The sequence below is a fragment of the Rosa chinensis genome, chromosome 7 (genome assembly GCF_002994745.2).
Source record: "Rosa chinensis cultivar Old Blush chromosome 7, RchiOBHm-V2, whole genome shotgun sequence".
NCBI lineage: Eukaryota > Viridiplantae > Streptophyta > Magnoliopsida > Rosales > Rosaceae > Rosa > Rosa chinensis.
The window spans coordinates 49,102,266-49,123,183 of NC_037094.1; the positions used below are offsets into that span (position 1 = coordinate 49,102,266).

The 20,918-nt window shown below is 38.6% G+C and overlaps 2 protein-coding genes and 1 long non-coding RNA gene across 3 annotated transcripts; all 3 read right to left on the bottom strand.

The window, feature by feature from the left end:
- Positions 1–391: 391 nt before the first annotated feature.
- On the bottom strand, positions 392–3,123 carry LOC112177039 (F-box/kelch-repeat protein At1g22040). Its single transcript, XM_024315205.2, has 2 exons — positions 2,903–3,123; positions 392–2,372 (listed from the first exon to the last, which is right to left on the bottom strand). Exon 2 carries the CDS (start codon positions 2,310–2,312, stop codon positions 882–884), a length of 1,431 nt encoding a protein of 476 aa, XP_024170973.1. The 5' UTR covers positions 2,313–2,372; positions 2,903–3,123; the 3' UTR covers positions 392–881.
- A 12,579-nt stretch (positions 3,124–15,702) lies between these two features.
- LOC121050816 lies at positions 15,703–17,172 on the bottom strand. Its single transcript, XR_005804055.1, has 2 exons — positions 17,140–17,172; positions 15,703–16,956 (listed from the first exon to the last, which is right to left on the bottom strand). It is a non-coding gene; the product is annotated as an uncharacterized LOC121050816 (long non-coding RNA).
- A 2,476-nt stretch (positions 17,173–19,648) lies between these two features.
- Positions 19,649–20,860, bottom strand: LOC112178076 (F-box/kelch-repeat protein At3g06240). The gene has a single exon (XM_024316287.1). It carries the CDS (start codon positions 20,858–20,860, stop codon positions 19,649–19,651), a length of 1,212 nt encoding a protein of 403 aa, XP_024172055.1.
- Positions 20,861–20,918: the final 58 nt, after the last annotated feature.

Sequence of the window (20,918 nt, forward strand, 5' to 3'; positions counted from 1 at the left end):
CATGAAGTGCATTACATTATAACTTGTACAAATGTATGTATCTATATATCTTTGTGGATGCCTATGAGTAGTCAACTATGTATGATGTAGGTAGCACATATTTTGCTAACTAGGTTGAGTTACAACGCTGCAGTAGGAGATGGTCGAGCTTCAAGACAGATGCAATTCTTGAACCGAGAATAGTGTCTTAACAATTTTGCATGCTAGAGTTAAAAAAGTAAATAAGATCACTGATTATGTATAGGGATTAACAAAACTGGAACTTGCTTTGCTTCCTTTAGAATTGTTGTGCGTTCATGATATAAAGCCTATTGGGGATTTGGATACTAAGAGAATGCAAACCATTTACTTCAAAACTCAGTAGATGCTCAAATAAAAGACAATTCTAAGAGACAAGAAACTGACATAACTTCATAATGTTTACTGTACTCAACTGATACCTCCTCACCAGCATCCAATCTCAGTAGAAATGTATAGATGATCCACCAAACGTAAAAGAAATAACATGTATTTATGCAAGCCATACATAATCGAGTTAACTATAGATGTGGGGAAATCAAATACAAAATAATAAAAAGGAGACGTGGAAAAAGGAAGATACACCACCCAGCTAGCAGCTTGAGCTGAAACCTTGGTCTCATAATATATCCTGAATGTTATGATTTTGGAGACGGAGAATAACTTAGTCTCATAATATATCCTGAACCTTATGATTTTGCTTCTCCTCTATCACAAAGGTGAGTAAAGGTGAGTAATTACATACAGTAAACGGCTATCACAATGCACAGCTAATAATTTAGGGTACCAAAAAGCAATCACACCAACCAACACTTTTTTAACTGTAGGATCTGTACGCTATAGCTTAAGTAAAGTGAAAATCTTCACAGATCAAGGACGAGACAGCTAACCAGTTCAGCAGTCCGTGCACCCCTTGTGGCAATTACCTTCCAAAGATCTACTTCTGACTCTGCTTGTGGTTCAGAAATTTCAGAGGCATCATCTGGTGATGAGGATGAAGCTGCTGAGGTGGAAGCATGACGGTTCGGCACATAAGCCTGCAGAACTGCAACATTGTTATTGGCATCCTTCGTGATCACATGAAGCTTCCCAAGGAAACCAGCAAGTAAATAGGGAGACTCTGATTCAGTAAAGTCCCGAATTGGAACATCTTCTGCAACAACATTCCAAGCATCATCTTGGTAATCATATAACTTGATCTTGGCATTGTCAAGAGAACTAGATGGATCCAGTGCATACAATTCACCATCGACTGTGACACTCATTTTCGTCCCTGCTTGCCTTGCAGGCCAACCCTCCCCCATGCCAGTTGGCATATCACCCCATGAATTCACCTCTGGATCATAAACCTCACCTCCAACATCAACAAAAAACGGCCAGCAGTATAAACTTTGTGGAACAAACAATCTCCCCTTGTATGAAGTCATCCCGGTAGCAATAGGCTTGAGCAGATCAGCCAAAAATGCAGTTGGTAACACCTGAGCTTTGGCAAAGGGCATGCTTGGTATTTGGGACCATATACCTGTTTTTGGATCAAATACTTCAGCTGATTGAAGAGGGGCCAATCCACCACGTCCTCTAGTAACCCCTCCAACAACATAAAGTTTATTGTTTAAAATGCCTGTCTTACAATACGCTCTACCCATTGACATTGGAGTTGATTCACTCCAAGAGTTTATAACTGGATTATACCGCCAGGCACATGATAGGGCTGTAGCCCTTGAAAATCCACCTAGGACATAGAGGCAGCCATCAACAGCACCAACGGCACAACCACAAAAAGGCATTCGATCCAGTGCATCCTTCCGACCAAGCCAGCCCATGATGACATCCGCAAGTCTGATACTTGAACCTACCATTTTCCACATTCTACGAGCAGTTAAAGCCCTCCTAGATTCATCTTCAGGACAAACACTAGGCATTGGTGGCAACCTTTGCCATTTTGCTGCCAGAGGGTCCAGAGCATACCATATGAGCTTATCACTTTCAACCTTTGTTAATACATAGAGCCATTCCTCTGTTGTTCCTAGTTCTTTTCTCAAATTGAAAATTTCGGCGGTCATAACGGTGGTTTTCCATGTACGTGACACCATCTTCAATTTCAAATAGTGGATCCTAGGTATTCTGGCAAGAATCTGAATAGATATCTCGTCAGGAAGACTGGGAATCAATCTCGGGTTTTCCTCATAAAGGCATGAAGACAACCTCTGCCTCTTGCGTGTTTCACTCTGTGAAACCCCATGAGGTCCACTCTCCCTAGTCCTACAATTGTTCAAACTCAATATAGCCCCCATGGATAGCTTCCTCTAACTATCCCCTTCAATCACAGTTGTACCCTCATATCAACAAACAGACTGAGAAACAAGGAAGGCAAATGAGAAATTGATTATCGGATTTCAAACATCAGTAAACCAAATCGACCACAAAAACCAAAAATTCCTCCCTAAAATTCAAGAACTTGACCAAACCCAAAATTATGAACCACACAAAACATTCACAGCTGTGGTGGGTACCCAAATGCATAAAGATAAATCAGACAATAACAGTTCATAACATATTATAAGACATCAACTAAACCGGGGTTATCCAAAAAAAAAAAACGGTTACGAACTCAAGTAGCTAACAATCATAGAGATTAAAAATGAAATGAATCCAGAGCTTCCACAGCCAAATACAAGAAACCCAATTCCTCTGCACACCTAAATTGGCAAACAAATTCACATACTTGATTGTTTTCTTAGTTATGCCACCAAACACAAAAATTAGTCCTCAAAACACTGTAATTTCTTAGCTAAATTCCCACAGTTTCATCACAATCAACCCAATTTGAATTTGTAAAAAGACATCAAAAAGGAAGAAGGGCAGATCGAGAAGGTTCGTTCACCTGCGATGGATGAAATGGAAGAAGAGCAGCTCACTTTTCGGGCAAATCGTCCTTAATTTTTGTCTCCTCTCACACTTTAACTTGCTTCATTTTCATTAATTTCAAGATTTTTGTTTTTTTTGTTCGCGTGCGCTACCTACCGCATCCGATTCCCTTCCCTGTAACGCAATGCCGACCTCCTCCGTCGGTACTCGGTAGACTTGAAAAGTCCACTAAACTCGCCCCCACAAAAGGACTACTATGACACGGTGGGATCTTTCCAATTTATCGAAAACCTTTTTTTTTTTTTTTTTTTTTTTTTTTTTTGATAATTATTAATACTCTGACCAAAAGAAAATCAATCTCGTTAATTGTTTTGACTCGAAAAGTTTCACACTCTTGTTTATCATATGATCGCGGTTATTGAGAAGTAAAAGTAGAATTGGATTCGGTCACTGTTGCTAATCTATTGAATCAATGCTTGTTGTCTCTGCATTCACTTGCCAACTTTGAGTTCTAATTCATAAAGATTGGTGTTGCTCTATATAAAGAAGGGCCGGCCTTGAGGCAACTTTAGTGGTGCAGCGGCACCAAGCCTCTGATTCCAAGAGTCCTCCCATCAAATACTACATAATGTACAATAGATACACATATAAAAAACAAAAAAATAATAATATTATTAACTAAAGTGTGTGACAATTTATTTGGTAATGCAATTGAATTTCCAAACCTTGGGTCTATTGTAGTCTGAAATCGCCAGTTTTCTGTTTCTACGATTTTCTTTTTCTTTTACATTTTCTCTTTATTTGCGCAACCAAGTGTCTTGTTTTTTAATTAAATTTTCGCACCAAAACTCTTAAAAGTTCAGGACTTGCCTTGAGTATAAGCCACATCTACTGCTAGTGAAACTTTGCTGCCGGCTCTTGCCAATTTTGTTCTATCTTTAGATGTGAGGCTTTAGCTTGGCTGCAAAAGCAGCAGCTAAAACTGAAGTTTTATTGCAAGTTTGTACCAAAATAATTTCCACCTGTATCGAAAAAAAATAATAATAATAATTTCCACCAACATTGCAGCCAGCAATATTGTGACAAGTACACTCATGTTCTCAAACAACAATGCCCATAGAGAAAAAAAAAAAAAAAATCATTATGCTACATTCCAACAGCAGCAATAGCAGTAATAGTTCATACTTCATAGTTTGTGGCTCCTCATCTACACACCAAAGTTTGGTATCACTACAAATTTGTAGTCGTCAGAGGCCGATACTTGACCAAAACCATAATAAACACAGTTCATGTGCCCTTTTTTCTTTTCATCTGTCAATTTTATCATCCTAATCTGAAAACTTGGACAAGGTATGTTGCGGAAGAATCCAGTGGATGGGTTCCAGATTACCAACCTTTCAAAATAATCAGAATAAAGTTTGCCTGAAGGTACCAAAACATGGAGATGGAACTTGCCTAAAACTACCAAACCATTGCAGGAGCCCATAAATACAATGTCGCTATTCGGCTCGGATGGGAAGGTGAGATTTTTGACCGAAAAGTTATCGTCTAAGGAGTGAAATCGAGAGGGCGACCTAGTATGGGGTGTTCCGAGTGTAACTTTTGATATCAAGATAGGGTGAGGGTGGATGGAGATGAGGACATTTCAACGGAGCTGAGATGCTGCTAGTCGGAAATGGGAGTTGCCAAATTGGGGGTCAGAAATGATGAGAGAACGCCAGCGTTTGGAGACACAAGTGAAGCGGATCAAGGACTTGAATGGCAGCCGGCAGAGAATGTTGAGCACAACATGTTCAGGGAGGTGGACATCATTATCAAGCTGCTCCTCCTTCGTCAACATTGCCGAGTAGACCTTCAATCGAAACACCCAGAGAAACAACTGTTGATGATAAAAAGTTTAGGGTTTCTTCTAAATTACTGAAATTGAAAAACAATTAACCCAGACAAAGTTGGTTCTCTCAGGTGGTTTCACTGTAACATGGAGATGTGTGTTCATGGTAAAAACAAGATGAAATTCTCTTTTACGGTTTCTTCAACAATGAATGAATCAAAATTACTGCAGAATATGATAAGCGAAGGAAGCTTACCGAGATGGAGACGGCTGTGGTGAGAAAGACCTCAAAGACTCGAATAGTGTTGAAATGAATTTTAGGTCCTGCATTCGAGGTTTAAAGAACCAAGATAATGATTCCGGTTTGGGCTTGGATATTGATATTTTTCTCTTTGGGCCGGTCCAACAATATTCTTTTCTACTTGGTGCTTCTGAGGTGTATATATATATATATGGTAATCACGAATTGATACAATGATACAATTCATCTCCAATTCTTAAGTTACTCTTTATCAATTGATATAAAATGTATTTGAGAGGTTCTACTTTTTTAAGATCATTGTATATTGCACATGGATACATATATATATATATATATATATATATATTTATATATAATGTAACAAGTGTGATCTTGTTTTTAGTTTTTGGTTAAACCTATTAATTTGCAGGGTGCCAGGGTTCATTGAAATCGTTTACTGCAGTTGCATCAAGCAGAAGCTGATTGAAAAGCACTTACAAGCGAATCATCTGGCTCCTCCAAGTCGAATTGTTAATGTGAATTCCCTTGTAAGTTCCATGATCTTCATGCATGGATAATGTTATATAGTTTGTAGCTGCTGCATATACGCACATATATACACACATATATATGGTTATATACTTTATGATAGGTATGTCAATCTCAACAAATTAAACTGCAATAACCTGCACTCAACTGTCTCTGAATAGTTTGATCTTTTGGTGCTCACTTTACCATGCAAAGAAATGTAGTCTGTGTATATGCAAACTAGACCTAGACACCTAGTTGCAACTAGCTTGCAACCTTAAATTAAAATTATAAACTTCAATTGAGTTCATGAAGGTATTAAGTACAAGTTTAGGATCCAGTGAGTGAGGTAAAATATTTCTTGGTCTCTTGGCAACTCAATGGGGTAATTTTCGTGTCCTCGTAGTCAAAATGCATCTCCTTGTTTCCCAAGTCTTTCGGCAAGGAAACAAAGTCTCTGACAAAGTGACAAGTTAGCCAATTTCGGTGCTGATAATGACATTGGTGGAATTTTTGTTACCTTTGCACTTATGCTGCTTGTATCAGTAACTTAAATGGCCTGCCTTAGTATCAATTCACGTAATTGTTCTTATTTCTTGCCGGGCTTTTGCAAAGGAATTAATATATATCTTTAATCTATGCCTCAGAGGAATTGTCACACGTGGTATTTTGCTTAATCTTTGCTTCTAATATCTGCTTCTGATATATGATGTGATTTTCTATGGGCCTGGTACTCCTCTTTCCTTTATTCAACTTTATGTTGATTTGCAGTTTATTGATCATTATGGACATCCTCCTTCTTATGTTAATTAGTGAACAAAAATTGTACGGAGAGTTCATTCTCATATTCACGTCTGCTTGTTTGAATTGGTTTATGTTAATCCACTCTCTAGTGGCTGCAAGGTTGGTCTTGGTGGCAGCAAGTATATTTTTGTCATTTTTAAAAAGACTCCTTAATGGTCTCTCTCTTTTATGCTTTTGAGAATGGTTCTTTGCTCAGAACAGTGTGACTATACTGCTATGCTTGTGATCTCAGGATACCTTATTTGTCCTCATTACTCTTGCCTAAAGCTCCGTATGATCACAATAAATCTCAAAGCAGATATTTGCCACTTTAGCCTTCAGGATTGCAAGAGTTGTAAATCTTTGTTGCATTTTCTTTTGCTCTTGGGAGAGGTCTTGCTTTCCGTCTTTTTATAAAGAAAAAAGTAGAAGTTAAATTATTAGATAACATTTTCTAGGTTTACTTCATAAGAATGTCATCATGTAAATCTAAGAGTGATCTTTCCATTGTTTAGATGCATTAGGTTGGGTTCGTTGACACAGATCGACGACATGAACGTTGTTTCTGGGTCTGTAGAACTATAAAGCAGGTTCTTGTGATCTGAAAATTATTTAATTAATCCGTGTTATTATATATCTGTTTTATTTAGTCACTTGGTGCTGTACATGTTGTTTGATGCATTGTTGGTTGCACATTATATTTAGTAGTGTCTTACATAAGCGGCTGCCTGCTGAAGCTGGTATCTGTCTAACATGTGTTTCTCCTGGAGTTGTCCAGACAAATGTAGCATCTTGATGTGTTCCCCCATCTTATTACTTTGAAGTAGGATTTAATTTCTTGGTAACTATAGGCTTTTTGATTGACAATCTAGTTAGAATTACCTTAGAAATTTCAGTTTCAAATCTTCTACACGCGCGCGCACAGAAATTCACACATCACATTCTGTATCCTTTAAACTGCGTCCAAGACTAAGATCAAAAGATTTATGTACTTCTCTACATATGACCTGTTGCAATTCCAATGTGATGCTCTGTAGTTTTATCAATTGAGTCTCCTGTTGTTTGATATCCAATAAATTGCTAGCGATCGTCCCAGAATCGTTCAAGACGGCTATCGTTTGATACCCTATTTTATCTCTAGTGCTCAAGAAGGTCATTCTTTTTGCTATGCATATAATATACATACATATATATATATATATATATGAAAATTTTCACAAATGGTCACTCAACTATGACTCATTCGACACTTTAGTCACTGAAGTTTCAAATATATCACTTTGGTCACTCAACTATTACATCGTCAATCACTTAAGTCACTTTGTTAATTTTTTTCATTAAAAAAAATTATAAAAAATACTTTTTGGGTGACTTAAGTGATTGACAATGTAATAGTTGAGTGACCAAAGTGATATATTTGAAACTTCAGTGACCAAAGTGTCGAATGAGTCATATATAGTTGAGTGACCATTTGTGGAATTCTCCCATATATATATATATATATATATATATATATATATTTGGAGAAATGATCATTTACCCAATTTCAGTTTTAAAATTGCCCACTTGCTTCGCTAAAACACTCTAAGGGATTATATCCCTAATACCCAATTAATTCTTTTTTATTTATTTTTTAGACTTTTTTGCCCTCTCCTTCTTTCTCACTTAGAGGGAGAAGTCATCCTTCACCTTGCCGGACTTCGGTGACCAATGGCCGACCGCCGACTCCAGTGATGGGAATCCGGCGACCGGTGACAGGAATCTGGCAACCGATGACCGAAATCCGGCGACCGGTCACCGAAATCGGGAATCCGGCTACCGGACTGGTGTCGGGATTCCAATGTCTGAATTTATTTCCCCCTAATAATACCCAATAACTATATTATTGCCCCCCAATACTCATATTATTGCCTCCCAAAAATCATATTATTGCCTCCAATAATCATATTATTCCCGTCCAGTGAATTGTATAAACTCCCAAAACCAAAATGAATACACTACAGGCACAATTGATCATATTATTGCCCCCAAGTAATCATATTATTGCCCCCTAATACTCATATTATTGCCTCCTAATAATCATATTATTGCCTCAATAATCATATTATTACCCTCAAGTGAACCAAAATGACTACATGACAGATACAAAAAAAATAAAAATAAATCTCAGGATACCGAAAAAAAAAAAATTTCTCTGGGCACCCACCGGAGTGTGAGGCCGATGCAGGAGTGGTCGGGGCGTGTTTTAAGGTGACGGTGACGTTAGAGAGGAGTCGACTCGGGCTGGGATCGGAGTCGGATCGGCGGTGGGGCTGAGTTGTTGCAATGGGCCTTGGATCATTGGATCTGTGGTTTGGGTGACAGCGACGCCGGAGGTGGATCGATCAAGTTGTTGGCCCGAAGCCAAAGGTGGGGCGCCGGAGCAGCCATGGCAGAGAGAGAGAGAGAGAGTCTGGTTCAGGTGACGGGGGCGCTCGGAGGTTGAGTTCGAATCCGGATGCAGTGCTCCAATCTTGGGGCTGGCTTGGGGGACCCATGACGGTTGAGATCGTCTCTGATGGCGGTGGAGACTTGATGGAGGTGGTGGCTCGAAGCCGCCGGAGCAGCCATGGCACAGAGAGATAGAGAGAGAGTGAGAGAGAGAGTCTGAGAGGAAAGAGTTTAATTGGGGGCAAAACTGTCACTATAGGTTAGATTGGGTAAATGGGGTTAAAAAACTCTTGGAGTAAGTGGGCAATGTTCATGCTGAAATTGGGTAAGTGGTCACGGCATATATATTATATGTAAATCTGAAGACCACCAGAAGCAAGCATTCTTTCATTCTTTGATCTTAATTATTGCGGAGTATAAGGTACAAGCGGCCTTCTACTGGCCTAGAGTAATCAACAGCAGTAACGAGTGATGATGTCATGACTCATGAGTTTATTTCTCACCAAAATTAAGATAATGAGGTACTAAAATAGAGCGGGGTATGAGGGATTGTGAAAACCGGCCTTGTGATGATTTATCGCAATGCAGGCTCAAGGAGTGCACTCTTTGCAGCCACTGATGCTCAGGTTCCAGAGTACTGTCAATTGTTGAAACCATATGACTTTCCTGTTTGTGCTTTCATTTCTCAAGATTGCAATCCAACAAATCCTTCTGAAGAAGCTCATGATGTTGACACATTCAAAGTGTGGGAAAAAACTTTTGAGATGATTGGCCTTCCTTCCCATGTTTTGGAGAGGCTTATGGAAGGGGAAGAATTTGCGTGTAGATATGGGGCTCATAGTGAGTAACCTTATTTTATGATACCAAAGGTCTGTGCCTAATGCATAGAAGACTGTTTTCATGCAGAGTCGAATGCAGAGAAATGTCATTCAGTTTTTCAATGGAAAGAAGGTGAGTACCACAAGAATTCTGATTCCGGTAGGTATTGAATATTGGCTTTAATTTGATTGGTTGACAAAATCAAATGTGAAGGGCCCACGGGCTGCCTAGGTTAATTAGGTTATACATGCATCCCTATTAATTAGGGAATATATAGCAAGGTATTGCTGCCGCAGGGATTTTTTTTTTGGGTGTGAGAGATTAGACAATTAACCTAATTGTATTTAGGGTTTTGGGCAGAGAGTTTATTCTAAAACTCTAATTGTATTCTCTCCAATTGATTATAGTGGAATTTCTCGCCGGCTCCGAAAGTGGACGTAGCTCAATCACATTGATTGAGTGAACCACTATAAATTCTTGTGTTTGTTTTCTTTTTTGTTGTTTGGCCACTCATCTAGTTCCATATCAATATTGTGTTTGTTACGCTTCTGCACAACAAATTGGCATCAGAGCTCTGGTTCTGAATTGGGAGTTGATTCATTGATTAGAAATCATGGTTGACGAGAAAAAGAAAGGGACTGAGTCTTCAGGTTCTTCGCGTTGGTCGACTTCCAGGCTATCAATTGGTAATGCCAAATTTGAAGTTGAAAAGTTTAATGGCACCAACAATTTTGGCATGTGGCAGTGTGAGATGATGGATGTCTTGTGTCAACAAGAATTGGATATAGCTCTGGAAGATAAACCTGCAGACATAGATGATGTAGAGTGGGCGAGAATTAACAAGTAGGCTTGTGGTTCTATCAGAATGTGCCTTGCTAAAGATCAGAAATTCTTTGTCATGAAAGAAACTTCTGCAAAAGCGTTGTGGAAGAAATTAGAAGACCAATATATGATCAAGAGTGCTGAAAATCAGTTTCACCTGAAGAGGCGGCTTTTTCGATTTAATTATCGACAGGGTGTTTCTGTGTCTGAACACATCAGTGATTTCAATAAGATACTTGCAGATTTGGCTAATTTGGATGTGAAAATTAGTAATGAGGATAAAGCATTGTGTTTGCTAAATTCTCTTCCTGACGAGTATGAGCATTTGATTACAACTTTGTTGCATGGAAAGAATGATGTGTGTAATTCATTGATAAATAATGAGTGCAGAAAGAAAGAGAAGCAACTTCAGAATGTTTCAGGTGAAGCACTTGTAGTAAGGGGCAGATCTGATGAGAGAAAACCTACTGGAAAAAGAGGTAAATCTCGTTTCAAGTCAAGAAGTAAATTTCTTGCAAAAGATGAGTGTGCTTTTTGTCGCAACAAAGGTCATTGGAAGAAAGATTGTCCTAAGTTGAAGAATAGAGACAAGAAGGATTCTGAAGTGAATATTGTAAGAGATGATGAAGATGATGACTTTGATTTTGCTTTGAGTTGTTCATCAGCTTTTGAAGATTTTGAAGAAGAAGAGATTGAGTTTGCTTTGGCTAGTTCATCTGCAGTTGGTTATTCTGACAAGTGGATTATGGATTCAGGTTGTTCACATTATATGTGCCCAAATAGGGAGTGGTTCTCTACTTTCAAGGAGTTGAATGGTGGAATAGTTTTGATGGGAGACAACAGTCCTTGCAGAACAAGAGGAATTGGTACAATTCGCCTCAAGATGCATGATGGAGTAGTCAGAGAATTAACAAATGTCCGGTATGTTCCAAATTTGAAGAAAAATCTTATCTCTTTGGGAACTTTAGAATCAAAAGGGCACACAATTACATTGAAAAGTGGAGTTGCTAAAGTTGTCTCTGGTTCACTTGTGATGATGAGAGGTGAAAGGTTCAGAAATTTATATTTTCTACAAGGGAGATTAGTGACAGGTGAAACAGCAATAACTAAGACTATAGATGATGATGCAGACAATACAAAATTATGGCATATGCGTCTTGGACATGCTGATGAGAAAGCAATGCAGGGATTAGTGAAGCAAGGTCTATTGAAAGGTGCAAAGACAGGAAAATTAGAATTTTGTGAACATTGTGTCTTGGGAAAACAGACTAGAGTTAAATTTGGCACAGTAGTTCATCAGACTAAAGGTACTCTAGATTATGTTCACACTGATGTATGGGGACCTACAAAAACTGCATCTTTGGGAGGTAAGCATTATTATGTCTCTTTTGTTGATGACTTCTCTAGAAGAGTATGGGTGTACACCATGAAGCATAAAGATGAAGTCTTAGATATATTTGTGAAGTGGAAGAAGATGATTGAGACTCAGACCGGTCGAAAAATTAAGAGGCTCAGGTCAGATAATGGTGGTGAATACAAATCTGATCCATTCTTGAAACTATGTCAAGATGAGGGCATTGTGAAACACTTCACAGTTAGAGAGACACCACAACAGAAGGGGGTGGCAGTGCACATGAATCGGACTTTATTGGAGAAAAATCGGTGTATGTTGTCTAATTCTGGATTAGGCAAAGAATTTTGGGCTGAGGCAGTTGTGTATGCAAGCCATCTCATTAATAGGTTACCTACTGCTGCACTTGAGGGAAAAACTCCCATGGAGGTATGGTCTGGTAAACCTGCTACTGATTATCATTATTTACATATTTTTGGTTGTCCTGCTTATTTTCATGTCAGGGAAAGCAAGCTAGATTCAAGGGCCAAGAAAGCTATATTCTTGGGATTTAATGAGGGTGTTAAGGGATTTAAGCTTTGGTGTTTAGATGTGAAGAAAGTTGTTGTATGCAGAGATGTGACTTTTGATGAGGCTATTATGATTGATCAGAACAAGCAGAAAAATTCTGATGAGCAGAGAATGACCGCAGAGAGTTTGCAGCAGGTGGAGTTAAAGAAAAAAATTGTTGAAACTCCAATTGATCCAGTGAGTCCTAATGTTGATTCAGATGATTTAAATATTGAGGACATGAGTATTGAAGTAGAGACTCCAACCCAAGAGCCTACACAGCAAGATGGACCAATTGCAACTACAAAGGGAAAAAGGAATGCCCAAAAGCCAGCTTGGCTTAATGATATGGTGACTTATGCACTTCCAGTTACTGAAGAAGAAATTCTTACTACTTATGAAGAAGCTGTCATACATGCAGATTGTGTAGAATGGGAAAAAGCTATGGGTGGGGAGATGAAGTCTCTTCACAAGAATAAAACATGGGAGTTGGTTCAGTTACCGCATGGGAAGAGAGCAATTGGTTGCAAGTGGGTGTTTGCTAAAAAGGAAGGTTCACGGTATAAGGCTAGATTGGTATCTAAAGGCTACGCACAAAAAGAAGGAATTGACTACAATGAGGTATTTTCTCCTGTTGTTAAGCATTCTTCTATTCGTATTTTATTGGCCTTGGTTGCACAATTTGATCTTGAGTTAGCACAACTTGATGTAAAAACTGCTTTCTTACATGGTGAATTAAAAGAAGAGATATATGACTCAGCCAGAAGGATTTAAAATTGCTGGTAAAGAAAATTGGGTCTGCAAACTGCATAAATCATTGTATGGTTTGAAACAATCTCCAAGGCAGTGGTACAAGCAGTTTGATAAATTTATGTTTGGTCAAAAGTACACTTGGAGTCTTTATGATTCATGTGTTTATTTTCGCAAGCTACAGGATGGGACCTTCATTTATTTGCTCTTATATGTTGATGATATGTTAATTGCATCTAAGAGCAAGGTGGAGATAAATAAATTAAAATCACAATTGAGTGGTGAATTTGAGATGAAGGACTTGGGAGAAGCTAAAAAGATTTTGGGCATGGAAATTGAAAGAGATAAATCAAGAGGCAAAGTTTGTTTGTCATAGAAGCAATATTTGAAGAAGGTACTGCATCGGTTTGGCATGAATGATAAATCTAAACCTGTAAGTACACCTCTTGCCTCTCACTTTAAGCTTAAAATTACTATGTCTCCTAGCACAGATGATGATATGAAATATATGGCTAAAGTTCCTTATGCTAGTGCTGTTGGTAGCTTGATGTATTGTATGGTGTGTAATAGACCGGATATTTCACAGGCCTTAAGTGTGGTGAGCAGATATATGCATAACCCAGGTAAAGGTCATTGGCAAGCAGTGAAGTGGATTCTACGGTATATTCTTGGTACTGTGGATGTTGGATTGGTTGCAGGATAAGACGAGTCAATGTGTTGTTGGATATGTGAACTCTGATTTCGCAGGTGATTTGGATAAGTGCCGATCTACTACAGCTTATGTGTTTACTCTTGCTAGTGGACCGGTGAGTTGGAAGTCGAATTTGCAATCTACAATTGCTTTGTCGACTACAGAAGCTGAATATATGGCAGTAACAGAGGGTGCAAAAGAAGCAGTTTGGCTTCGTAGTTTACTTGAGGACTTGGGAATTATTCAAGAATATGTGGATATTTTTTGTGACAGTCAAAGTGCTATTCATTTAGCAGAGAACCAAGTTACTCATGCTCGTACTAAACATATCAATGTCAAATTTCACAAGATTCGTCAGATGGTGGAGGACGGTGATGTTCAACTCCTCAAAATTGGAACTGCAGATAATCCTGCTGATATGTTGACAAAGTCGGTTCCATTGAGCAAGTTCAAGCATTGCTTGAACTTGATTGGTATTTGTAGAATTTGAAATTCCCTACGGGGATGTCGGAGCGGTGATTGGTTATGAAGTTCTATTTTGGAGAATTTACATCAAGTAAAGCTAAGGTGGAGATTATTGAATATTGGCTTTAATTTGATTGGTTGACAAAATCAAATGTGAAGGGCCCACGGGCTGCCTAGGTTAATTAGGTTATACATGCATCCCTATTAATTAGGGAATATATAGCAAGGTATTGCTGCCGCAGGGATTTTTTTTTTGGGTGTGAGAGATTAGACAATTAACCTAATTGTATTTAGGGTTTTGGGCAGAGAGTTTATTCTAAAACTCTAATTGTATTCTCTCCAATTGATTATAGTGGAATTTTGTGCTGGCTCCGAAAGTGGACGTAGCTCAATCACATTGATTGAGTGAACCACTATAAATTCTTGTGTTTGTTTTCTTTTTTGTTGTTTGGCCACTCATCTAGTTTCATATTAATATTGTGTTTGTTACGCTTCCGCACAACAGTAGGCACTTGAAGAGATGGTTCTTCTTTGTAGACCATTATTCTTATTAAATTTGTGTTTTTATGGGCATGACCAGAGAAACAGATGAGATCTGATCTAGTACATTGATTCACTCACCTAATATTTACGGAGACTGACTTGTCAATTTATAAAAGTCTAGAAACAGAAGGATTATCTAAAATGTGATGTTGTTGATCGCCTTTAGGCATCTACATTCCCCTATTATGTGGCATGGATAGTAAGGTGCATGCATCCCGTACCGGTGACTACAAACCAAGTAAGCACAGTTTTTCTTTTCAATGTCCATGTTCAGGAGTAATATTTTATTTTACCCTACTCGCTTGTTGATCTCGTTTGGATTTCTCATTTTATTCCACTAGTTGTAAGTCTGTTTTTTCTTAGTTGTCAAGGAATAAAAAATTACTGATGTCTAAACTCTTTGACTGAGGAAAGTGTAAAAGGAAGTTTATAGTGAAGAAAAGAATAGTGGACTCTGTCTGATCGCGATCAAGGACATTAGTTATTAAAAAAACATATATCCTAAATTTTCAATTGTTGTTAAATGGAATCTGCTATAACTTGAGCTGTCTCTGTTTTTGTCTTGGAAAGAGTCTGAAAATATCATAGCAAGTATTGTTGAGTGCTTGTTTGACCTCTCTAAATTTCTTGGATTTCTGTTAGGCACCAATATCTATATGCAAATAAGATAAATCAGACACTAACAGTTCATAACAAGCCCAATTCCTCTACACACCTAAATTGACAACAAATTTCTCTGTTTCCTATGCCACCAAACAGAAATTAGTCCTTAAAACACTGTAATTTCTTAGTTAAATTCCCACAGTTTCATCACAATCAACCCAATTTGAATTTGAAGGAAGACATCAACCAACAAGTTGATGTCACATGGGGCAATAAGCAAGAATTTCAAGACTGTAGAGGTAAACAATCATAAAACAAATTCCATCATGCAGCAGTAATAGCAGCAATAGTCCATACTTCATAGTTTCTGGCTCCTCAATTATATACATCAAAACACAGAGCTCATTGGGTGAAATAAAGTAGAAGGATCCATGCTCATTAAACACCAAAGGTGGAGAATTCATATTACAATACTTAGAAAACCAGCAATACAATGCAACCCAAATTACGATAGTTAAAACCCAAAATAAAACCAGCAATCCCTCTTCATTTATGTTCTTGCTTCTAAGTTTTTCAGGCCGTTGGGTCTCAAGCCACATGAATCACCATAATCATTCAGGTACCGAAACAAGAGTTTCATCATACAAAATGGCATCAATTGTACACCCACACCCCGGCACCTCCTCAAGACTGTACCGGCCGGTGCAGACTAGCTTCTCTTCTTTATAGCATTTAATCCTGACCAACTCCTCCTTATTCATTTGGAACAAAAATGTACCGTCTTCTGCAACGAAAATAGGATTCCAGAAATAGCGCCTAAAGAATGGAGCAAGCATATCTGGTAAATCACGTACATTTAAACGAAAGAGTTTAACCCAAGATGCAGGCACCCCATACTCTTTCATCGCCCAAAATTCACTATACTCATTAATATCCTGAAACATCACACAAAGACATCCTCCTACTAGAACCGGAGTTGTAATTCGAATCCTGTTCATGTCATCTTCGCTGTGGCTAAGAACAGGCAATGGCATTTCCCGAAACTGCTCATTTGCCAAATCAAAAGCATAGACAGGTCACTTGAAAGTCTCAGGATTGCGAAAACTGGCCCAATGAATTGCTCCATTTGAATAAGTCCCCAATGCTGTAGACCAGACGGGCGATCGCAACAGGTCAGGAGCTTTAACAACTTTCCAACAGTTGGCTCTGACTGAGAACACGTATACTTGCATAAGACAACCAGCATTGGGCATCACAACAAGTTTATAGTCGTCGGAGGGCAACACTTGACCAAAACCATAATATGCCTCGTATATGTGCGTCTCTTTCCTTGCATCTGTCAATTCTATCATCCCAATCTGAAAACTTGGACTAGGTATTTTGCGGACGAATCCAGTGGATGGGTTCCAGATTACCAACATTTTAAAAAAATCAGAATACAGTTTGCCTAGAGGTAACCTCATGGAGATCAAACTTGCCTAAAACTACCAAACCATTGCAGGAGCCCATTAATTTAATGTCGCTATTCGGCTCGGATGGGAAGGTGAGATTTTTGACCGGAAAGTTATTGCCTAAGGACTGAAATCGAGAGGGTAACATAGTAGGGGGTGTTCCGAGTGTACGTGTTGAAATAGCCGAGAGGACATTTCGACGGAGCTGATATGCTGCTAGTCGGAAATGGAAAAACAATTGAAATTGAAAAACAATTAACACAGACAAAGTTGGGTTTCACTGTCACATGGAGATGTGTGTTCATGGTAAAAACAAGATGAAATTCTCTTTTACGGTTTCTTCAACAATGAATGAATCAAAATTACTGCTGAATAAGAAAAGCGAAGGAAGCTTACCGAGATGGAGACGGCTGTGGTGCGAAAGAGCTCAAAGACTCGAAGACGCGAATTTCAGGTCCTGCATTCGGGTTTAAAGAACCAAGATGATGATTCGGGTTTGGGCTTGGATATTGATATTTTTCTCCTTGGGCCGGTCCAACATTCGGTACATTTTCTTTTCTTTTCTACTTGGTGCTTCTGAGGTATATATATATAGTAATCATGAATTGACACAATGATACAATTCATCTCCGATTCTTAAGTTACTCTTTATCAATTGATTTAAGTATTTGAGAGGTTCTACTTTTTTAAGATCATTGTATATTGCACATGGATATATTTATAATGTAACAAGTTACAAGTGTGATCTTGTTTTTAGTTTTTGGTTAAACCTATTAATTTGCAGGGTGCCAGGGTTCATTGAAATCGTTTACTGCAGTTGCATCAAGCAGAAGCTGATTGAAAAGCACTTACAAGTGAATCATCTGGCTCCTCCAAGTCGAATTGTTAATGTGAATTCCCTTGTAAGTTCCGTGATCTTCATGCATGGATAATGTTATATAGTTTGTAGCTGCTGCATATACGCACATACACACACACATATATATGGTTATATACTTTATGATAGGTATGTCAATCTCAACAAATTAAACTGCAATAACCTGCACTCAACTGTCTCTGAATAGTTTGATCTTTTGGTGCTCACTTTACCATGCAAAGAAATGTAGTCTGTGTATATGCAAACTAGACCTAGACACCTAGTTGCAACTAGCTTGCAACATTAAATTAAAATTATAAACTTCAATCGAGTTCATGAAGGTATATATTAAGTACAAGTTTAGGATCCAGTGAGTGAGGTAAAATATTTCTTGTTCTCTTGGTCTCTTCGCTACTCAATGGGGTAATTTTCGTGTCCTCGTAGCCAAAATCCATCTCCTTGTTTCCCAAGTCTTTCGGTAAGGAAACAAAGTCTCTGACAAGTTGGCCAATTTCGGTGCTGATAATGAGGGTGTCCATTGGTGGAATTTTTGCCACCTTTGCACTTATGCTGCTTATATCAGTAACTTAAATGGCCTGCCTTAGTATCAATTCACGTAATTGTTCTTTCTTGCCGCGCTTTTGCAAATAAATTAATATATATCTTTAATCTATGCCTCAGAGGAATTGTCACACTTGGTATTTTGCCTAATCTTTGCTTCTAATATCTGCTTCTGATATATGATGTGATTTTCTGTGGGCCTGGTACTGCTCTTCTCATGTTAATTGGTCAACAAAAAAAGTACAGCAAGTTCATTCTCATATTCAAGTCTGCTTGTTTGAATTGGCTTATGTTAATCCACTCTCTAGTGGCTGCAAGGTTGGTCTTGGTGGCAGCAAGTATATCTCTGTCATTTTTAAAAAGACTCCTTAATGGTCTCTCTCTTTTATGCTTTTGGGAATGGTTCTTGGCTCAGAAGACAGTGTGACTGTACTGCTATGCGATCTCAGAATACCTTATTTGTCCTCATTACTCTTGCCTAAAGCTCCGTATGATTACAATAAATCTCAAAGCAGATATTTGCCACTTTAGCCTTCAGGATTGCAAGAGTTGTAAATCTTTGTTGCATTTTCTTGCTATGAAATTAACGTGTGAAGTTAGAGTTTAGAGTCACTTTTCGGTCTTATATCCACATCTCGACCGTTCAGTTCTTAGTTACTAATGTATAGATTATCTCTGCAAAGTTTCAGCCAAATTGATGATTTTTAAGATATCTAACTCATTTAAACCAATAGACGAACTGAAATCGCCATTTTTTCTGTTCCTACGATTTTCTTTTTCTTTTTCATTTTCTCTTTATTAGAGCAACCAAGTGTCTTGTTTTTTAATTAAATTTTTGCATCAAAACTCCTAGAGTTCAGGACCAGCCTCAGTAAAAGCCATATCTACTGCTAGTGAAACTTTGTTGCCGGCTCTTGCCAATTTTGTTCTATTTTCAGATGTGAGGCTTTAACTTGGCTGCAAAAGCAGCTAAAACTTAAGTTTTTGTTGCAAGTTTGTGACAATATAATTTCCACCAACATTGCAGCCAGCAATACTGTGACTAGTACACTCATGTTCTCAAACAACAATGCCCATAAAAAAATTAAAAAAATAAAATAATCCATTATGCTATATATCCCACATGGGGAAGCAAGAATTTCTGGACTGTAGAGGTAAACAATCATAAAAACAAGTTCCATCATGCAGCAGCAATAGCAGCAGTAGTCCATACTTCATAGTTTCTGGCTCCTCAATTATATACATCAAAACACAGAGCTCGTTGGGTGAAATAAAGTAGAAGGATCCATACTCATTAAACACCAAAGGTGGAGAATTCATATTCCAAAACTTACAACAGAAACCAGCAATAGAATGTAACCCAAATTACGATAGTTAAAACCCAAAATAAAACCAGCAATAGAATGCACGTAGCAATCCCTCTTCATTTATGTTCTTGCTTCTAAGTTTTTCAGGCCTTTGGGTCTCAAGCCACATGCATCACCATAATCATTCAGGTATCCAAACAAGAGTTTCATCATACAAAATGGCATCAATTGCACACCTGCACCCCGGCACCTCCTCACGACTGTACTGGCCGGTGCAGACTGGCTTCTCTTCTTTATAGCATTTAATCCTGACCAACTCCTCCTTCTTATTCATTTGGAACAAAAATGTACCGTCTTCTGCAATGAAAATAGGATTCCAGTAATAGCGCCTAAAGAATGGAGCAAGCATATCTGGTAAATCACGTACATTTAACCGAAAGAGTTTAACCCAAGATGCAGGCACCCCATACTCTTTCATCGCCCAAAATTCACTATACTCATCAATATCCTGAAACATCACACAAAGACATCCTCCTACGAGAACCGGAGTTGTTATTCGAATCCTCTCCATGTCATCTTCGCTGTGGCTAAGAACAGGCAATGGCATTTCCCGAAACTGCTCATTTGCCAAATCAAAAGCATAGACAGGTCGCTGGAAAGTCTCAGGATTGCGAAAACTGGCCCAATGAATTGCTCCATTTGAATAAGTCCCCAATGCTGTAGACCAGATGGGGGATGGCAACAAGTCAGGAGCTTTAACAACTTTCCAACAGTTGGCTCCGACTGAAAACACATGTACTTCCATAAGACCACCAGCATCGAGTATCAGAACAAGTTTATAGTCGTCGGAGGGCAACACTTGACCAAAACCATAAAATGATATCATCCCAATCTGACAATTTGGACTAGGTATTTTGCGGACGAATCCAGTGGATGCGTTCCAGATTACCAACATGTCAGAAAAATCAGAATACAGTTTGCCTAGAAGTTCCTCATCATAGAGATAGAGCTTGCCTAAAACTACCAAACCATTGCAGGAGCCCATAAATACAATGTCGCTATTCGGCTCGGATGGGAAGGTGAGATTTTTGACCGAAAAGTTATCGTCTAAGGACTGAAATGGAGAGGGTAACATAGTAGGGGTTGTTCCGAGTGTACCTTCTGAAATCAAGATAGGGTAAGGGTGGATGGCAATGAGGACATTTCGACGGAGCTGAGATGCTGCTAGTCGGAAATGGGAGTTGGCAAATTGGGGGTCAGAAATGATAAGAGAACGCCAGCGTTTAGAGACACAAGTGAAGCGGATCAAGGACTTGAATGGCAACCGACAGAGAATGTTGAGCACAACATGTTCGGGGAGGCCGACATCAAGCTGCTCCTCCTTCGTCAACATTGCCAAGTAGACCTTCAATCGAAACACCCAGAGAAACAACTGTTGATGATAAAAGTTA

Excerpts from the sequence above, each read along its gene's own strand:
- LOC112177039 (XM_024315205.2), bottom strand. The coding sequence starts at position 2,312 with ATGGGGGCTATATTGAGTTTGAACAATTGTAGGACTAGGGAGAGTGGA.
- LOC112178076 (XM_024316287.1), bottom strand. The coding sequence starts at position 20,860 with ATGTTGACGAAGGAGGAGCAGCTTGATGTCGGCCTCCCCGAACATGTT.